Source organism: Monodelphis domestica, chromosome 6 (genome assembly GCF_027887165.1).
Source record: "Monodelphis domestica isolate mMonDom1 chromosome 6, mMonDom1.pri, whole genome shotgun sequence".
Taxonomy (NCBI): domain Eukaryota; kingdom Metazoa; phylum Chordata; class Mammalia; order Didelphimorphia; family Didelphidae; genus Monodelphis; species Monodelphis domestica.
The window spans coordinates 281,182,880-281,201,280 of NC_077232.1; the positions used below are offsets into that span (position 1 = coordinate 281,182,880).

An 18,401-nucleotide genomic window follows, 5' to 3' on the forward strand; every position below is an offset into this window, starting at 1 on the left:
AATGCAACACATCACTTCATCATTTTCTGGTTCACCATCCAATAAAAAAAATCTCTGTGTCATTTACAGTATAACGGCCTGAGTCATTATGGCTAATAAGAACCAGTCAAGAGGTTATATGCACTTGCTCTGGATGGCAGGTGGGGGTCCATGAACTTGACTGGAATGATTACGGAGTATGACTTATGCACTATAAAGGTTTAAAAAGTCACATGAGTGCTATATAGGGCAAAAAGTAGTAAAAGTAGTCAGAAATGCCCGGGTTCAAGTCTTACCTTTGATGCATGGTCTTGTGACTCTGGACAAGTCATTTGAACTCTTCAGTTCCCTCAGATAATTTTCTAAGAGGTAAACTGTAGAACAATTACAGATCTGCATCGGTAGATTGATTTTCCTGTGGAGATTCCCTCCTCCAATTAAGAAATTCAGGCCTCCATTTCACCCTCAAATACTTTTTTACTCTACTGCCCTTTTCACTTTTAGCCTTTCTTCTTCATACAAACTGTTTATTTCAGTTGCCTGGTGAGAATGATAAGGAGAAGAATCCAAGGAGAAGTGACAATTCAGGAAGCCAAGGGTAAAGTATTCTAGGTGAAAGTGCCATTCAGAGGGCCTTTCCAGGCAAGTTAGGGATGGGGTGGTGTCTCAAAGCTTACTCTGTACACAGTCTACACTGGTCTGCAACAAGACCATGTACTCTGTTACAAATTAATAATCAGAAGCAATTAGTTGGGTCAATGGATAGAAGCCTGGGGACAGGAGGTCCTGGGTTCAAATCTGACTTCAGACAAAACATTGAGGTTAAGTGAGATGCAGAAAATCATTTTTTAAACATTTGCTCTGACTTTCCACATAGGAAAAAAAAAGTGGTGAGATATATTAGCTGTTGTTCAGTTCACAACATGTAGTCAGATGGATCTGTTTCATCATCACATTTATCAATGACAGACCCTGCAAATGGGCAATGAGAGGGACTCAGAGATGGTTTGGGGAAATTGTAGAGTGTTTTAATGTGCCTTGATTTTTTCCCCATAAAGCTAAGGCCCATATTTTAATATCAATATTCTTCTGAGCAAGCATACCATGGAATATCATGCTTTCTAAAGGATTAATTCTGAGTCACTCAGTAGTAAAAAGATGTATGTAGGATGGAAGTAGACTGCCACACATTAGGGATGTAAAATTGTATAGGGCAAGTAGTATAAAGAATATCATTAGAAAGAGGTGAAACCCCCCCCAAAAAAAAAGATGTTCCAGCAACATGGCAGGAGTGAGGGATAACCAAAGAATAATTCATGCATGCTAAGCCACTCTTATCACTGCAATTTCAAGAGATTCAGAGTACATTGGATGGAGCACTGTGTAGGATTCATGAGAAGATATGAAAAGATTCAGATCAGGAATTCACAGACTAGAGAGACGTGAATAAGACTTTTCCCTGAATCAGACCCCTTTGGGAGCAGATATCCAACCTGAGATCCTGGAACAGCACAAAATCCAATACCTCAAGAAATCAGTAACAGAACTAATCTAGACCTTTCCTCCAGATGTACCAGTGAATCCATTCATAATATCAAGTTCAAAGTCTAGAAATAGGCTGAAAGAAGACCCAAATAAAAGAATCTCACCATAAAGATTTTTCATTCCTGGGTTTGAACTTCAAAATTTTCTTTGGAAAGTTATGGAGGCAGGAAAATTCAAGACCCAACATAAAAGAAGAAAATGACTATAAATCATCTACAGGTAAAGCCTCAGAAAAATATACAGTTTGGGGAAACGTTCAATGAAAATTCAAAAAGAAATTAATCAAACTTTTAAAAAATATTTCCCCCTGGTTCTATGATTTATGTTCTTTCCCTCCCCTCTCCCCCCCCCCATAGCCAACATGCAATTCCACTGGGTTTTACATGTATCATTGATCAAGACCCATTTCCTTATTATAATTGCACCAGGGTGATCCTTTAGATTCTACATCTCCAATCATATCCCCTTTGACCCATGTGATCAAGCAGTTGTTTTTCTTCTCAGTTTCTGCTCCCACAGTTCTTCCTCTGGATGTGGATAATGTTATTTCTCCTAAATCCCTCAGAATTGTCCTGGATTATTGCATTGCTGCTAGTATGGAAGTCCATTACATTCAAATAAAACATTTTTAAAAGAATTACTTTTTAATAAAAGAAAGCATTAGGTTCAAAAGGAAAATAGACTATGGAACTATGGAATAAAGAAAGGGAAAGAAAATTAATACCTTTGTTTAAGATCTTCAAAAATTTGCCCAAACCTGGAAAGAAGAATGAACCAAAGAGAAATCAATGATTCTATGAGACATCAAGAAATATTAAATCAAATTCTGAAGACTAAAAGAAGATGAAAATATATCTTAGATAAAAAACAATGACCATGAAAACGGATTTGTAAAACATATATAAGAATCACTGGAATACCTGAATATTGGGACCAGAAAAAAAAAGAGCCTGTTTGAAGAAATCTTAAAAGAAAAATCCTTAGATCTCTTATAACCAGAAGGCAAAGTGCAAATAGAAAGAATCCACAGAACTCTTCTTGAAAAAAAAATCATCAAAATTAAAATGCCCAGCACCAACATAACCAAAACCCAAAGATTCTAAGTCAAAGAAAAAAAATTACCATATGCTACAAGAAATAAAGAATTCAAGTCCTGAGAAGCTATAGTAAATCAGGGTAACACCTGATTTGGCAGCCATAAAGGAGCAAAGAACTTGTTCCAGAAGGAAAAGGATATAGTCAGGAATAATTTACCCAACAACACTGAATACAATGCTATGTCAGAGAGGGGAGGGAGGAGCAATGGACCTTTAATGAAACAGAAGTGATAAAAAAAAAAAAAGACCAGAGTGGTAGAGGAATTTTGAAGTTCAAAGGAGTGGAGAAAAGCATGAAAAAGAAAACATAAATGAGATAAAGGAATAAGTAAGAAAAAAGAGAAACTCTGCTTCAGACTTGGGAAGATAATGCATGTGACCCCTAATTGATCAGGAGTCATAGGAGGAGTCCAATTAGACAAAGCATAGTAGTGATTGATTCTGTTATCTCTTGATGATCTTAAGCAAAGAATGGAAAGAGAAAGTAAGATTGCAGGGAAAACATTGCAGGGAAAGGAAAGGGAAAGAAAGGTTAGGGGAAATAATATAATTAGACTGAAAGCAGAAAATCTATGAAAACAAAGGAAGAGGGTGATTGTGGCTGACACTTGAACCTCATTGTCATCTGTATTGCTGAGAAGAATGAAACCACACACAAGCCCCGAGTACTAAGAAGCAAGAATTAGGTATAAAAATAGAATTTCACTCAATAGGAAAATAAGAGGGAAAGGTGAAAAGGGAGAATTTGAGGGGGGATGGATTTAATGAGAATTAGTCCTTAGTAAAACAAACTTCAAGGATATACAATCATATTGATAGCTCTTTTTGAGGTGGCAAAGAATGACTATCTGAGAGTAATGTAATGAGGGTGCCCACAAATTGGAGAATGGATGTGTTGTGCTATATAAATATGATGAAATAATTTTGTATTGAATTATTTGCATAATGACCAGCCATGATGATAGAGAACAAATGAAGGAAATATCTATTGATTGAGATGGAGGTCTCAGACTGAAGAAAAGGACAAACTATTTTTGAACATGGCTAATGTGGAACTTAACCTCTCTTGGTACCCTACTGTAAAGATTAAAATTTAGGGGAGACTGAGGCAGTTAGAAATTAGTTTCTCTCTGCAAGGAGTATTATATTTTTAGAGGTTTATTAAAAGTTAAGGATTAAAGAAAATACAGGATAAGGAAAAACACGTGCCTAGGCCAGGGGCCTAGACAAGATAATCTCACATTATGGAAGAAACGCCTCTGCTCCAAAACGGAAGTCCAAAAAAAGAGCCCCAAAAGCCTTTGCAATCATCTTAAATCCCTTCTCGATCTCGCCCACCTCAGAATTCCTTGAGATTACAAAGCATTCTGGGGAAGTGGAGCAAAGGCTTGTGGGGATTGAAGTCCAGAGTTCAAGTCTATTTTTTACACTAAGTAACTCTCAGACACTAAAAGGAGTTTCTGCTATACATGAGTGAAGGATGCTTTGCTGTTAGGGAGATCCCCACATCCAGGATGAGACAAAAACAAGGAGAATGAGATCAAATTTCATAAAATTATTTATCAAAGTAAGTATTAAAACAAAATTTTAATAAGCTTCATCACTAGTTTCAGCAATAAATATTTTGGCTCATCTATATACCAAAATATTAAATTTAAGTTGGCACAATTAAAATGTGAGTTATTAGGCAAGTTTTCAATTTTCCCCTAACATATAAAACCATTCCAATTTGAAAATCAGTCTTATTTATTTTGCCAAGATTGAGAATATGTATCATGAATGAGATGACATTATGTGAAGTGTTCATTAAATTTAGAGCTAAATTAACATCATTGAAAAAATCCAAAAGCAAAATAGGAAATTAAACAAGCAAAATCATAATTCACTATTTCACTATCACTTGTACTAAGAATTCCTCTTGAAAAGTAATTACTTTTTAAAAAGGTGTACATCGATGAACATAATTGAGAGATTTTTGTTGACCTCTAAAAAGAAGAAAAACGCTTAAGAATCTTTATAAGGTTTTAAATTTGGCAAGAGTACTATAATATTTTTGATAATTAGACTTCCAAACGCATTTTGCTTTGCTAATTGGATCTAAGTTCTAATTAGATGCCTTATGCAACTAAGAATGACATACCACTGAATATGTTTATGCACTCTACAGATGAATCTAACAATTAGCAGCACTTTCTATTTTAATATGGAAAATGCAGTATTTGCTTATGTCAGGACTATACTTTTTCCCCTTGCTATGACAGGAGATAATTCTTTTTTCCTAATTTAGTTTCTCTTGTGGGAAGGAAATATTTGCGTGTGGTGGGGGGTAAATTAAAAAATAAGGAAAATTATCCCAATTATTTAATGGGTAAATTTGAGATAATCTGTGTAACACAATGCCTGATACACAATAGATATTTAATAAATATTTATTGACTGACCAACAAGGTTTACTACCCATGTGACTAAGCAAATCAGTGCATCTCCCTGGGCCTCGATGTCCTATATTTAAAATAAGGTGAATAAATTAAATGATATTTGAGGTTGCCTCCAATTCCACGTCTATGATTTTAGGAGCCTAGTGAGGAGTTTGGTGGCATTTTGTACTTTTGCAAAATGGTAAGTAAACAGAATAGAATATGCTATTGTACTATAATACAGAGTCAGAAAATAAATCACAGTAGTCCCTTACCAAGTGACCCCATAACCATTGAACTAATCAAACCTGCCCTTGAAATGGCCAAAGGTCTTCAAAATTCCAGCTGAATGAATTTGAAATAGGTTTCTGTAGCTGAAGGTCTGGGGAGCCAGAAGTGAAGAGAAGAGGCATGACATGCTTTCCAAGACTTACATAAGGACATTCTCTTTGCAGCTTGGCTGCCTAAGCAGCTTTCCACTGATTCTAGTCACATCAGCTCATTGTTATTCCCTGTCTCTGAACTGAGATCCATCAATTTTCATTCCATCAAGATTTATGGGCACTAATCCTGAAACTAGTAGTGCCGAGATTTGGATATTACCAGAGCTAGGTACACAGGAGTATAAGGAAAGAATATTTTGGAGATTAAAAAGCAGTGAATCATTGAAAGTTCTTAAAGGAAAAGATCACACAAAAGAAACCCCAAGAAAATTGATAGTCTTGAAACAGAGAAAGTAGGTAAATTAGGTTTCATGTCTGCTGTATATTGCAACGCCTCCTACCACTAAGTCTCATGTTCTTTTCTTTTATCGTCGGTGAGAAGCTCTTTGAATCACCCTAGAAATAACTAGTCTTACATTTACTATTTTTAAAGCAGCATAAATCTAATTAAGGGCAGTGTAACTCTTCATAAAATCTAAATTTTCAAGAAAAAATGTTCTAGAACTGACGCTTTATCAGAATTATGTGAGCTATTATTTTTCCAAGTAATGTATCACTGAGTTTGAATTCTATTAGTGTTATTTATAAAGGTTCCTCATTAGGATTGCGTTCTCATCAACTATTCTAAAGCATCTTACGTTGACTAGTGTTACTGACAGTATGATATGGTATTTAAAATAAGAAAATTAAATGTATGCTTGTTTTATTTGCAATTAAAGAAAGAAAAGCTGTACACGAACCTTTCTATCCCAATATTTCCAAGAGACATTCTGGTCTGCACAGTCTCCAGAAAGGTTTCTACAGAGGTGAATGCCATTGTGTGACAGACAGAAAGGTGACTAATGTACTAATGTTATTTTCTCTTTTAGCTTGGCTGCTGGAATCCTGTCACGGGTCTGAACGGTTCATTGACAGACAAAAAACTGGAAAATAACATGCGTGGAGTAGTTCTCCGTGTAGTGACTGTTCTGGTAAGCTGAATTCAGTGTAATGAGTTTTATTTATTTATTATCTTCAAGAAGCTCCTTTCTTCTGTCTAAATTTGTACATTATTGCCTATGAGGGAAATGTAAAGGGATTTGTAACTTCTCCAAGTACGATAACATCAAATATATTATCCACAGTGCAGTCAACGTAATCATCTTTTGTTAACAATTTTACTGATTATTTTTAGACCCCAGGGAAGATTTCTATTTAGTGGCCTTACTAGATACAGTGGCTCTCAGATGTCTATTATTCTGCATACACTTCTTTCTTAAGAGCGTCAGTGTCTTTCTACCATGCCCAAATGAAATGTGTTGGCTTCTCATTGAAATATTATAGGAGGTATGAACTGAAGAGGACTTTTGATATGAGATGCTACATTTGAAATATCTTAGAAATGAGCAGAAAATAAGGCCTTAGTTTGGAAAAGCCAACTTCTTGCTCTCCTATGTCTAAAAACAGAAAATACTCCTCTCTCAGTAGTAAGAACCCTTGCTGACATGGACTTCTGCCTTGGATTGTGTTTGTGCATTTCTCTTGTGTACTTTATGGCACTTTTCATGACTTCCGACACTTTAGCACAAATGCTTTTCTTTTGCTTCAAAAAAGCCACATTTTTCCCCACTTCATAAACAAATTACAGAGTTAAATGAAACAGCCTTTTTCGTCCATGTTGATACTAATTGGGTTTTCATTAGAGTCTCATCATAACAGCAATAGCTGGCCTTTGTGCTCAATTTCATAGAAATTTAAATTGATTTCACAGAATTTCCTCATGATAAAACTGTTCTGTGAATATTTTCTCTCAAAGGAAAGTAAAAACATTCTCTGGTTCCTTTTCTCATCTTTAGTAATGTCATTCGTTGGCCTTGCTTGAGTAAGCTTTTTAAGAAGCACTCTTCTGTCAAACAATTATGTTTTTAACCTGCTGTGATATGGATGCTAGCATATCTAAAGAAAAATATGTTTATAAATTTGTATTGATGTGGTAATAAATTACATGTTCCATAAATAGTAGATGATGCTCATTTCCATTAACCAGGTACCCACAAAGTTGACATGCACAACAAAGGTAATATCTAGTTTTTTTTTTCTTTTGAAATATTTCTAAATTAAACTATAATCAGCAAAAGTGAATATAATCTACCTTTACTCCTATCTTCTAGGGAAGAATCTGGAGAGTCAGTGGAGGGAACTAATTCCCTGGCTGGTTCAATATTCCTACCTTCCTTCATCCTCCTCCTTTCCACTAGCTTATTCAACCTCAAAGGCAATTCCCAGAACTTGGGAATTTTAGGTAAAATTCTTCAGGCAATCAAACCTAATTACACCAAATTCCATTATTTTTCCCTGTGTGTGGAATCAAAATATATTTAACATTCATAGGATAATTCAATTTCCAAGCACACACATTCAATTTAACATATTATATATGGGTTTCTCAATAGTGGCTTAGACCCGGATGGACTGTGATTTTATAGATAAATAGGAAAGTACTTCTTTACAACTTAAAATCTGAGACTGGGAGAGGTTAAGAAGCTGCAATCTTCTGAAGTAGCAGTTAGGTGATACAGTGGATAGAGCACTGGGTCTATAGTCAGGAAGACCTGAGTTTAAATCCAGTCTCAGACACTTATTTTCTATGTGACTCTGTCTGGCAAGTCACTTAACCCTATTTGCCTCAGTTTCTCCATCTGTAAAAATGAGCTAGAGAAAGAAATGAAAAACTATTCTAGTATCTTTTTTAAAAGAGAGAGAGGGGGTCACCAAGAGTCAGACACCAGTGAAAAATCACTAAACATCATGTTTTCTAAAGATATCTAAGGATGAGGAACTTACTATCATCTGAAGTACACAATTCTCTGAGTGCTGGGATTTTTTTAATCTGCCCCTGAAACTTCCACTGATTATTCTTTGTTCTATATTTGGAGCCCAAATAAACAAATGGAATAAATGTCTGAACACTATAGACTCTCACTGACTTTTAGTCCCCTCTCCTTAGAAGCAAGCTTGTCACATCTCTCCCTCTTCCTCATTTGTCATTATCAGCTCAACTTGACACATCTGTGTTGTCCAGCCTCCTATTTCTATGGGCTCAGAAACTAACTTAGTGGTTCCCATTTAAACCCTTTGAATTAGCTGTTATAAGTTAATATTTGCTTTAAAAACAGAGCAAGAACAAGTACATAAATATTACTCTCAATATTTTATGGGGAATAATTTGGGAGGAAGACGGAAAGACTAGGCATAAAACCATTCATTTCCGAAAAAACATTAATCCCATTGAGTTCAAATCCAAAGACAGCAGGACTCCTGTCTGTTGGGCTGGTTGTTTTTTCCATGTTACTTAGAGCCTTGCTCCTAGACTGGATGTAATATCTAGTCCCACTCTTAGGCCCTCAGATCTCTGTGGCTCCTGCTTCTGCATTTGATTAGACTCCATCCCTTACACTTAAAATGCAAAAACTGAATGGAAAAGCAAAATACTCAGGCCATTTCTTACAGTCATATTGTCTAAGAAAGACAGATAGGAAGGAGTTGTGCTAGAGCCAGAGAGATGATTAGGACTTGAGAAATGATTGTTAAATTTCCAGTGAGAAATGGAATATCTTGGCAATTGGAAATCTATAATCAGGTTTCGAGTTATTATTTTATTGATTGTTTGGACATAAGAAAGTGATGGAGATGATGTTAATAATGAAAATTAAATTTTAAAGTGTATAATGCTTTGGGGGGATTTGTTGTTCATGCGCATTCATGTTAAGCCTTTCCTTCTTACTGAATTGTCATTGAAGGAATCACCTTTGCCTTCAAAAAGGAATATAACAAATATATATTTCTTTTAAATATTTGGGTTTTCTAGCATAAAATTGTTTAGAGTAGGTTTTGGTAAGTCCATTCATTCTCAGTTCAATACATTACAGTTTTTTGGATGATTTAATTTTCCTATTTTTAAAATCCATTTAGCAAAGATTTATTGATATTACTCATATTTTAGAAGAACCAGTCTTTAATTAGTTTAGTTGGTTTTAGTTTCATGTTTTATTCAGTTCATCTTTGATTTTCAAAATGTCTTTTTCTGTGCCTTTATTTGGTTTGTAAATTTATTTTTAATATTTTTCTAAATAATTTGTAATAATTTTTAAATAATTCACTTATTTCAAAATCTTTTTATTTTTAATTAATCTATTTTTAGAAATATAGTTTGTCATTTGAGGACTACTATATAATTATAGCACAAAAATTTTGTTCTATTGTTTAATTGAGAAAATTCTCTTTTACATAGTTATTTTTCCTTTATAAACCTATACATTATTCAAAATGTTAGATTTCCAAACGCACAAAGTTAGGGAGCATAGTGGGTAAAATTTTGAACTTAGAGTCAGGAAAAGCTAATTTCAAACCCCTCTTCAGACACATATAAGCTGAGTGATCATGGGCTAATCAATTAATCTCTCTCAGACTCAGTTTCTCAATCTGTAAAATAGGGCTAATGAGAACACCTATATCATAGAGTTATTGTTCATATGAAATAATATATGGATTAAAGTATTAGTTATATAGTGAAATAATAATAATATTATTATAATTATATTTTATGTAGGACCATCCAGTATGGTATGCCCCCTTCAAAGAATGTATTACGGGCAAAGCTAAATTGTAGTAGCTCAGAAGAATAGTGAGATGTGCAAGACTTCTCTATTCTAAAATGTTCAGATGGGCTATTAGTGTCTAACCTGTCATAGAGCTTTTCAAGTTTCTATTGATCTGATCAGGGACAGTAAAACACACTATACATTTACCCCAATGCCGTGATGTTATTTTGTCCCTCTTTGAGTTCAAACGATAACAAGCAACAATACTATATTGCTTATTGTATATTGCACATGAACATACATATATTATATATTGTATATTGCCTTTACATGCATTATGTATTCTAAAGGATATTAATATTTCTGGCATTTTACTTTTCTAGCATCTCCCCATGGCTCACTTTTTTACCTCTCACTTACATTGATAGGTAAAGTGCCAGCATTCTAGAGATTATGATTTCTAAGAGTATCATGTACAAGTACCCATCTGGTACACTCCCCTGAAAATCAGTCTACCCATTACCTTTAACATCAACAGCAAAAAGCAATAGCCATTAGCTTTAACAAAATGTTTTATTGAGGAAGAATAGTAAGAATAGTAGTCACCAAACAATCTCCCCAAATTTGGAGATTCATTTTTGCCTTATAGAGTGCGCATGCAAATACACAAGAATGAATGTGATGAAATATTAGCATCAATTAAAAGCACAAAGATAAAGGAGGTTTATGTGTTGATTTTTAGCCTTCATTTTTGAGGGGGAGCAATCACATCTAAGGGTGATACTTTGATTTTGGAGTGAATTGGATTTAAGCAAGGCAAGTTGCACAAAAGTTGTTGGTATCAGTGTCTTCCAGAGTCATTCAATCCAGGGGCAAGGCAAAAGCAAGGATGACTGATGATGACTGTGGAGTCTTCAATGTCTGATGAAGCTCTAAGAACTCCATTGTGCCTATTTCAGCCATCTTCAAAGCCATTGGAATAAATTGTTCTCAGCTGCCCATTTATCAGGGAGAGAGAACTATATTAGATTATTAACTACTGTAGCTAATACTATAAGGTTTGCAGAGTTGTACTCATAGTATCTCATATGATTTTCATAATTCTCTTCACATGCTTGGGATAGAGATCTCCTTATGTCACTGATGGATTAGAGACCTGTCAGTTATCCTCAATCTAGGGTAACCTGTGCTTGCCAAGACAATTTTATCAGGGTGTGACCATTGCACATGCTATGGCTTTTTGGAGCCCCAAATGAGAGCTGGGTGCAATATTGATACCAAAGGAAGATGAGCAGCAATAAAAAGGGCTCAGAAAGTTCTCACACAAAATACTAGTTCTCCCTACATAAACCACAAACCACAGAATCAAAAAGTATCTCAGTATCTTCATTCTGAAACAAAGCATTGGTGATGGGATTCCATCTCTCAATGAGCCTTGCTCTTTCCGGATCTTAGGAAATATGATAGGTCAATGCGTGGCCAGATCAATAGATTTCTTTTTTTTTTTAATTAATTTATTTAGTCAATTTAGAACATTATTCCTTGGTTACAAGAATTACATTATTTCCATCCTTTCCCTCCCCCCACCCTTCCTGCAGCCAACACGCAATTTTATTGGATATTACATGCGACCTTGATCAGAACCCATTTCCATGTTGTTGGTGTTTGCATTAGGATGTTCATTTAGAGTCTACATCCCCAAACATATCCCCTCGACCCATGTATTCAAGCAGTTCTTTTTCTTCAGTGTTTCTACTCCCACAGTTTTTCCTCTGAATGTGGATAGTGTTCTTTCTCTCAGATTCCTCCAAGTTTTTCAAGATTACTGCATTGCCACTAATGGAGAAGTCCATTACATTTGATTGTACCACAGTGTATTAGTCTCTGTGTACAATGTTCTCCTGGTTCTGCTCCTCTCACTCTGCATCACTTCCTGGAGGTCATTCCAGTTCACATGGAATTCCTCCACTTTATTTTTCCTTTGTTCACAATAGTATTCCACCACCAACATATACCACAATTTATTCAGCCATTCCCCAATTGAAGGGAATCCCCTCATCTTCCAATTTTTTGCTACCACAAAGAGCAAAGCTATGAATATTTTAGTACATGTCTTTTTCCTTATTATCTCTTTGGGGTAAAAAACCCAGCAGTGATATGGCTGGGTCAAAGGGCAGACAGTCTTTTAGTGCCCTTTGAGCATAGTTCCAAATTGTCCTCCATAATGGTTGGATCAATTCACAACTCCACCAGCAATGCATTAATTTCCCAACTTTGCCACATCACCTCCAGCATTCATTACTTTCCTTTGTTGTCATCTTAGCCAATCTTCTAGGTTTGAGGCAATACCTCAGAGTTGTTTTGATTTGCATCTCTCTGATTATGAGAGATTTAGAACACTTTTGCATGTGCTTATTAATAGTTTTGATTTCTTTAACTGAAAATTACCTATTCATGTCCCTTGACCATTTATAAATTGGAGAATGGCTTGATTTTTTTGTACAATTGGATTAGCTCTTTATAAATTTGAGTAATTAGTCTTTTGTTAGAGGCTTTTTTGTTATGAAGATTCTTTCCCAATGGGTTGCTTTCCTTCTAATTTTGGTTGCATTGGTTTTGTTTGTACAAAAACTTTTTAATTTGCTATAATCAAAATTATTGATTTTACATTTTGTGATTTTTTTTCTAGCTCTTGCTTGGTTTTTAAAGTCTTTCCTTTTCCAAAGATCTGACATATATTCTATTTTGGGTTCAACTAATTTGCTTATAGTTTCCTTCTTTATATTCAAGTTATTCACCCATTCTGGGTTTATCTTGGTGCAGGGTGTGAGATGTTGATCCAAACCTAGTCTCTCCCGTACTGTCTTCCAATTTACCCAGAAGTTTTTATCAAAAAGTGGGTTTTGGTCCCAAAAGCTAGAATCCTTGGGCTTGTCATAGACTGTCTTGCTGAGGTCACTTATCCCAAGTTGATCCTCCTTTCTGTCTCTTAGCCAGTAGCAAATTGTTTGGATGACCACTGTTTTATAGTACAGTTTGAGATTCGCGACTGCAAGGCATCTTTCCTTCTCATTTTTTTTTCATAATTTCCCTCTATATCCTTGATCTTTTGTTCTTCGAAATGAACTTTGTTATTTTTTTTCTAATTCAATGAAAATTTAAATGGTATACATCATATCATTTGCAAAGAGTGATAGGTTGGTCTCCTCATTGCCTTTTTTATAACCTCCAATTGCTTTTTCTTCTCTAATTGCTACAGCTAGTGTTTCTAGTACAATGTTAAATAATAAAGGTGATAATGGGCATCCTTGTTTCACTCCTGATCTCATTAGGAAGGCTTCTAATTTGTCCCCATTACAGATGATGTTTGCTATTGGTTTTAGATATATACTGTTTATTATTTTTAGGAAGGCCCTCCTATTCTTATGCTTTCTAGTGTTTTCAATAGGAATGAGTGTTGTATTTTGTCAAAGGCTTTTTCTGCATCTATTGAGATAATCATATGGTTTTTGTCAGTTTGCTTGTGAATATGGTCAATTATGTGGATGGTTTTCCTAATATTGAAACATCCTTGCATTCCTGGTATGAATCCTACCTGGTCATAGTGAATAACCCTTATGATGACTTCCTGGATTCTTTTTGCTAGTATCCTACTTAAGATTTTTGCATCTATATTCATTAAGGACATTGATTGGTCTATAGTTTTCTTTCTCTGTTTTTGACCTGCCTGGCTTTGGAATCAGTCCCAATTTTGTGTTGTGAAAGGAATTTTGTAGAACTCCTTCTTTGCTTATTCTGTCAAATAGTTTGTATAATATTGGGATTAGTTGTTCTTTGAATGTTTGATAGAATTCATTTGTAAATCCATCTGAACCTGGGGATTTTTTCTTAGGGAGACCATTGATGGCTTGTTCAATTTCTTTTTCTGATGTGGGGTTGCTTAGGTAGTCTATTTCTTCCTCTGTTAATCTAGGCAATTTATATTTTTGTAAATATTCATCCATGTCACCTAGATTACTATATTTATTGCCATACAATTGGGCATAACAATTTTTAATGATTGCCTTAATTTCCTCTTCATTAGAGGTGAGGTCGCTCTTTTCATCTTAGATATTATCAATTTGGTTTTCTTCTTTCCATTTTTAAATTAGATTGAGCAGTACTTTGTCTATTTTTTTTGTTTTTTCAAAGTTCCAGCTTCTAGTCTTATTTATTAAATGAATAGTTTGTTATCCTTCTACTTCCCTATAGGGCACAAATCAATTCTCTGCCCCAATTGATTGGATTGTTCTTCCCTCTTTGAGTCAATTTCAATGCATGTAAGAGTTGAGTATTTCCTATCTCCATCCTCTTTATACTTCCAGTGTATTGATGTTCTCCCCCCTCCCACCATGAACTTCTTTGTGACATATAAATTTACCCCCTTTTCTTTCTTTTCTAATTTCTTTTAGTATTAACCTCTTTTTTAGTTCTAGTTGTATTTATGTATATATATGTATATTTATTTATGCATACATATGTCTATATACTTAGTTATGTCTTGGCATTTCATCCTATACAGTAGGTCACTTTTTCCTCTAAGTGTAGTTCTTCTAATTGGCCAGGTGATAATAACAATTTTTAAAAGTTACCAATGACCTCTTTTCTTACAGGGATACATATCATTTTAACTTATTTGGTCTCTTAAAAAAAGTTTTGTTTTGTTTTTGTTTTGTTTTTCTTTTTTCCCTCTTTTTTTTAATTACCTTTTGATGATTCTCTTGAATTCTGTGCTTGGGCATCAAAGTTGAGACCTGAAAAGAAAATTTGATGCCCAGGATTTTTCTTTTGTCATGGTCTTCTGGTAGACCAATGATTCTTAAATTGTCTCTCCTGGAACAATTTTCTACATTTTCTGTTTTGTGAATGAGGTGCTTCATGTTTTCCTCAATTTTTTCATTCTTTTGATTATGTTTTATAGTGTCCTTCTGCCTTATGAAGTCAATTAATTCTAGTTGTTTTATTCTGGTTCTTAAAGACTGGATTTCATCTCTGACTTTTTGGTCATCCTTCTTCTGTTCTGATTTTCTTTGGAGGTCATCTTTCATCTTCTTTGCCTCATCTTTCATCTCCTTTGCCTCATTTTCAAGCTGGTTGATTTTGGCTTTCAAGACACTATTTTCTTGTGTTAGTTCAAGTGCCTCTGTTTCCAGATGACTTATCTTAGTTTTAAGTTCTTTTCCCAGTTGTCATCAACCTCTTTTAATTGTGTTTTGAATTGTATTTTGAGTTCTTCCACAGCCTGTATCCTATTCATTGGGTTTTATGTTTATTTGCTTGGTGTTCCCTCATCCTTCTCTGTTCCATTTGCTCTTTGTTCGTTGCCTATATAAAAGTTGTCGATTATAATTTATTTTTTCTTTTTTTGTTGTTTGCTCATATTTACCCTTTCTTTACTCCCTGCAGTTGCCTGAGGTGTTGCTCCTCTTATTTGTGTGTGTGTATATGTGTGTGGTTTGGGGCTTTTCTTTACACCTTCACCCATGGAATTTTGTCTGTAAATTTCTCAGTGCGGTCTGTGGGGGAGGGGTGTTGGAGGTTTAGCTTGTCTACCCACTGGAGTTTCTGATGGAATTAAGTCCAGCAGTCTTTGGGGGAGGGGTATTGGAGTTTGAACTTCCCTGCTCTCTGGAGGCTTTAATGGAATTAAGTCCAGCTGGGTTGCTGGATGTGCCCTAAGGCCAAAGGACACAACCTGGGGAGAGAGGGAGTGTGTGTGCCCAATATGGAGTGTTTCTGTTCCTGCAACTATGCCTCCCACTCTGCACTCTGCGTTTCTCCTCTATCTGCTTCCTCACTGCCTCTATTGGATGCTCTAAGCCTGGCACAGCTTTGCCCACAAGGTACTCCCTCCAGACCAGTGCCTTTGCATGCCCAGAGGTTCCAGCTACTGCTGGATTCTTAGAGTTCTAGGTGTGGGATGAATTCCAGGACCTTCCTTCATCCTTCCCTTTAAACCAGAGTGTTCTAAAATTCTGGCTTGGGGGAGGGGGGGGCGTGCCTTTTAAGTTGAGTCCAGCAGGAGGGTTCCTTTGCTCTGTCTTGTTGTTAGGTTTGATTTTTAGTCCCCTAGGATCATTTAGTTTGTAATTGGTAAGGAAGGGTTTTTAGAAGTCTGAACATTTGCTGCCTCTATGCCCCTATATTGACTCTGCTTCAATAGATTTCTTGACTTCTATGCTATTGCTTCACCAGACTTGGCTTGCTGCACTCACCAACTATGGGACACCAGTTAGTGAGACCTCAAATGACTTGAATAGATTTCCCACTCCAGGATACTCATTCATCCAAGATTAGGAAATAAAAAGGTGTTTTCTAGTGGATCTCTAAAGCTAAGGAAGCTAATAAAAGATTCCTAAGTGGAAAATGTCTGCAGTGTTTTCCTACAAATGAAAATGACCCAATATTTATCATAGGTTTGGCTCTATAAGCAGCACATATTTCCTCTGAGGTTCTGTACCTCTCCAATCAGTTGAATACATAAAGTAAGGATTCTTTTCCCCTCAGATTTCTAATGTTCCCTGATAGATTGTGCAGTGTATAATTACCAACCCCTATTGTTTTATTTTTCCTAATATCAATTAACCATTTACCTAACCATCAATTAACCAATTAACCATCATCTTCTTGATATCAATTACTAGTTGGTCTTCCCAGTGTCAGTTAACCCATGATTATTTCCTGAATATTGATTAGCCAATTAACATTGGTCAGCTGGGATGAAAACTGGTGTCTAATGTCTAGATACTACAATCTTAATAGTCACATGAGTGAATACCTTATCATGAATGAATTTTGGTCCTTTGCACCAGAGAATCATAAAGCTAGTTAACTACATGTCCTAATAATTATTTTTATGCTTATTAAAAGACTTGAAGCATTTTTGCTTTATAAAAATATTCAATGACTATTGTATGCATAGATTGCTCATTTCTCTCCACTTCCTGTTTCTCTTCTTAGTGTCCAAAAGTTGCAAAAAATAGGTCCTTGAGCACAGGAATCTTTAAATGAACTTTGAGAATTGCAGATAGTTTTCTTTTTTTAATGTGCAATCCTTTGTCTTCAAGTTTTGTTTTCTTTATATATGAACTAATTCTATAAATTATTTCCTTAAACCAATATAACATAATTGGGGAAAATAAATAATGAAATGGAAATACCTGAAAAATACACATGCTTGTTTCTTTCTACTGAAAAAAAAGGCAATTCAAACACAGGGAAATGAATTTATCTTTGTTTTCTTGGATATTACCCAACCGAAAAAACTTGAAAACTGGCCTAATTGCAATAGACACAGGAGAAAAATAAGCTGTGGATTTCAGTTTGAGGAGGAATGTTGACTTAAATATTGATTTACAAGTAATTTCCCACAAAGACAATGTTATAAATGATGGTTAGATTTCCAAATTTCTTATTAAAAATGTTTACTCTATAAATGCAGCCATATTACATTACTACTAATCCCGATGCCTTAAGTACACCTAAAGTCCCTGAATTTTTCTTGAACCCAAATTCAGTCTGAGTCCTTCTAAAGTCTAAGCCTGAGATTGTCCACATTTTGAGCCCTTTTGAATTCTATTGGGAGTGAAGATTGGATTAGAAAAATACAAACCATTGGAGACTTGACAAACAGGCAGTTACTAGAGAAGGAATGAGAGAGATTCCAACAGTGAGGAGAAAGGAAAAAAAAGCTAGACAATAGAATATCATACTTGGATTCAGGAAATCCTGAGTTTGAATCCTGCCTCATGTACTTACTAGTTGTTTGATGCTGGGAGAACCATGTAACTTTCCTCAGTTTTCCTCATTTAGTTTTATGGGTGTTATATACACACGTATGCATAAAATTGTTTCTTTTCTTCAAGTTAAAACTTAACTTTGACTTAAACATAGCAGAAATATTTCAGGATTCTTTTCAAGAGCTCCTTTTTAATGGATTTACCATTATCTCTGTAGACCATTAGTCTGTAGCAGTTTAGGAAGATTGATAGGATTCTTTGTAAATTCAGAGAAAGTAAAAGAACAAATGCTTATAGACTTTCATAACTTTATGGACTGTTCCAATCCAAAATTGGCAAACTGAAATGCATTTTATCTTTAGATTTATAATATTTTTTTTGGTATTAAAATATAAGTTTCAATATCCTTGAGCTTATACATTACCTTATTTCTTATGTAGTCAATTCTTTCCAGAGTTTTTTTTTTTAATTATTCTATCAGTGATTTGGATTTAACATTAGGGGGATTTTTAAGCATAGAAATTTTTCTGAAAAAAATTATAATGATAAATGTATTTAATTA

At 35.0% G+C, this 18,401-nt stretch overlaps 1 protein-coding gene across 1 annotated transcript in view; it reads left to right on the plus strand.

The window, feature by feature from the left end:
* GRID2 (glutamate ionotropic receptor delta type subunit 2) overlaps positions 1-18,401 on the plus strand; it is a 1,955,631-nt gene that overhangs the window by 1,542,247 nt on the left and 394,983 nt on the right. Inside the window, exon 9 of the mRNA XM_007495736.3 lies at positions 6,351-6,452. Coding sequence (XP_007495798.1) covers positions 6,351-6,452 — 102 coding nt within the window. The remainder of the gene's footprint in view (positions 1-6,350; positions 6,453-18,401) is intronic.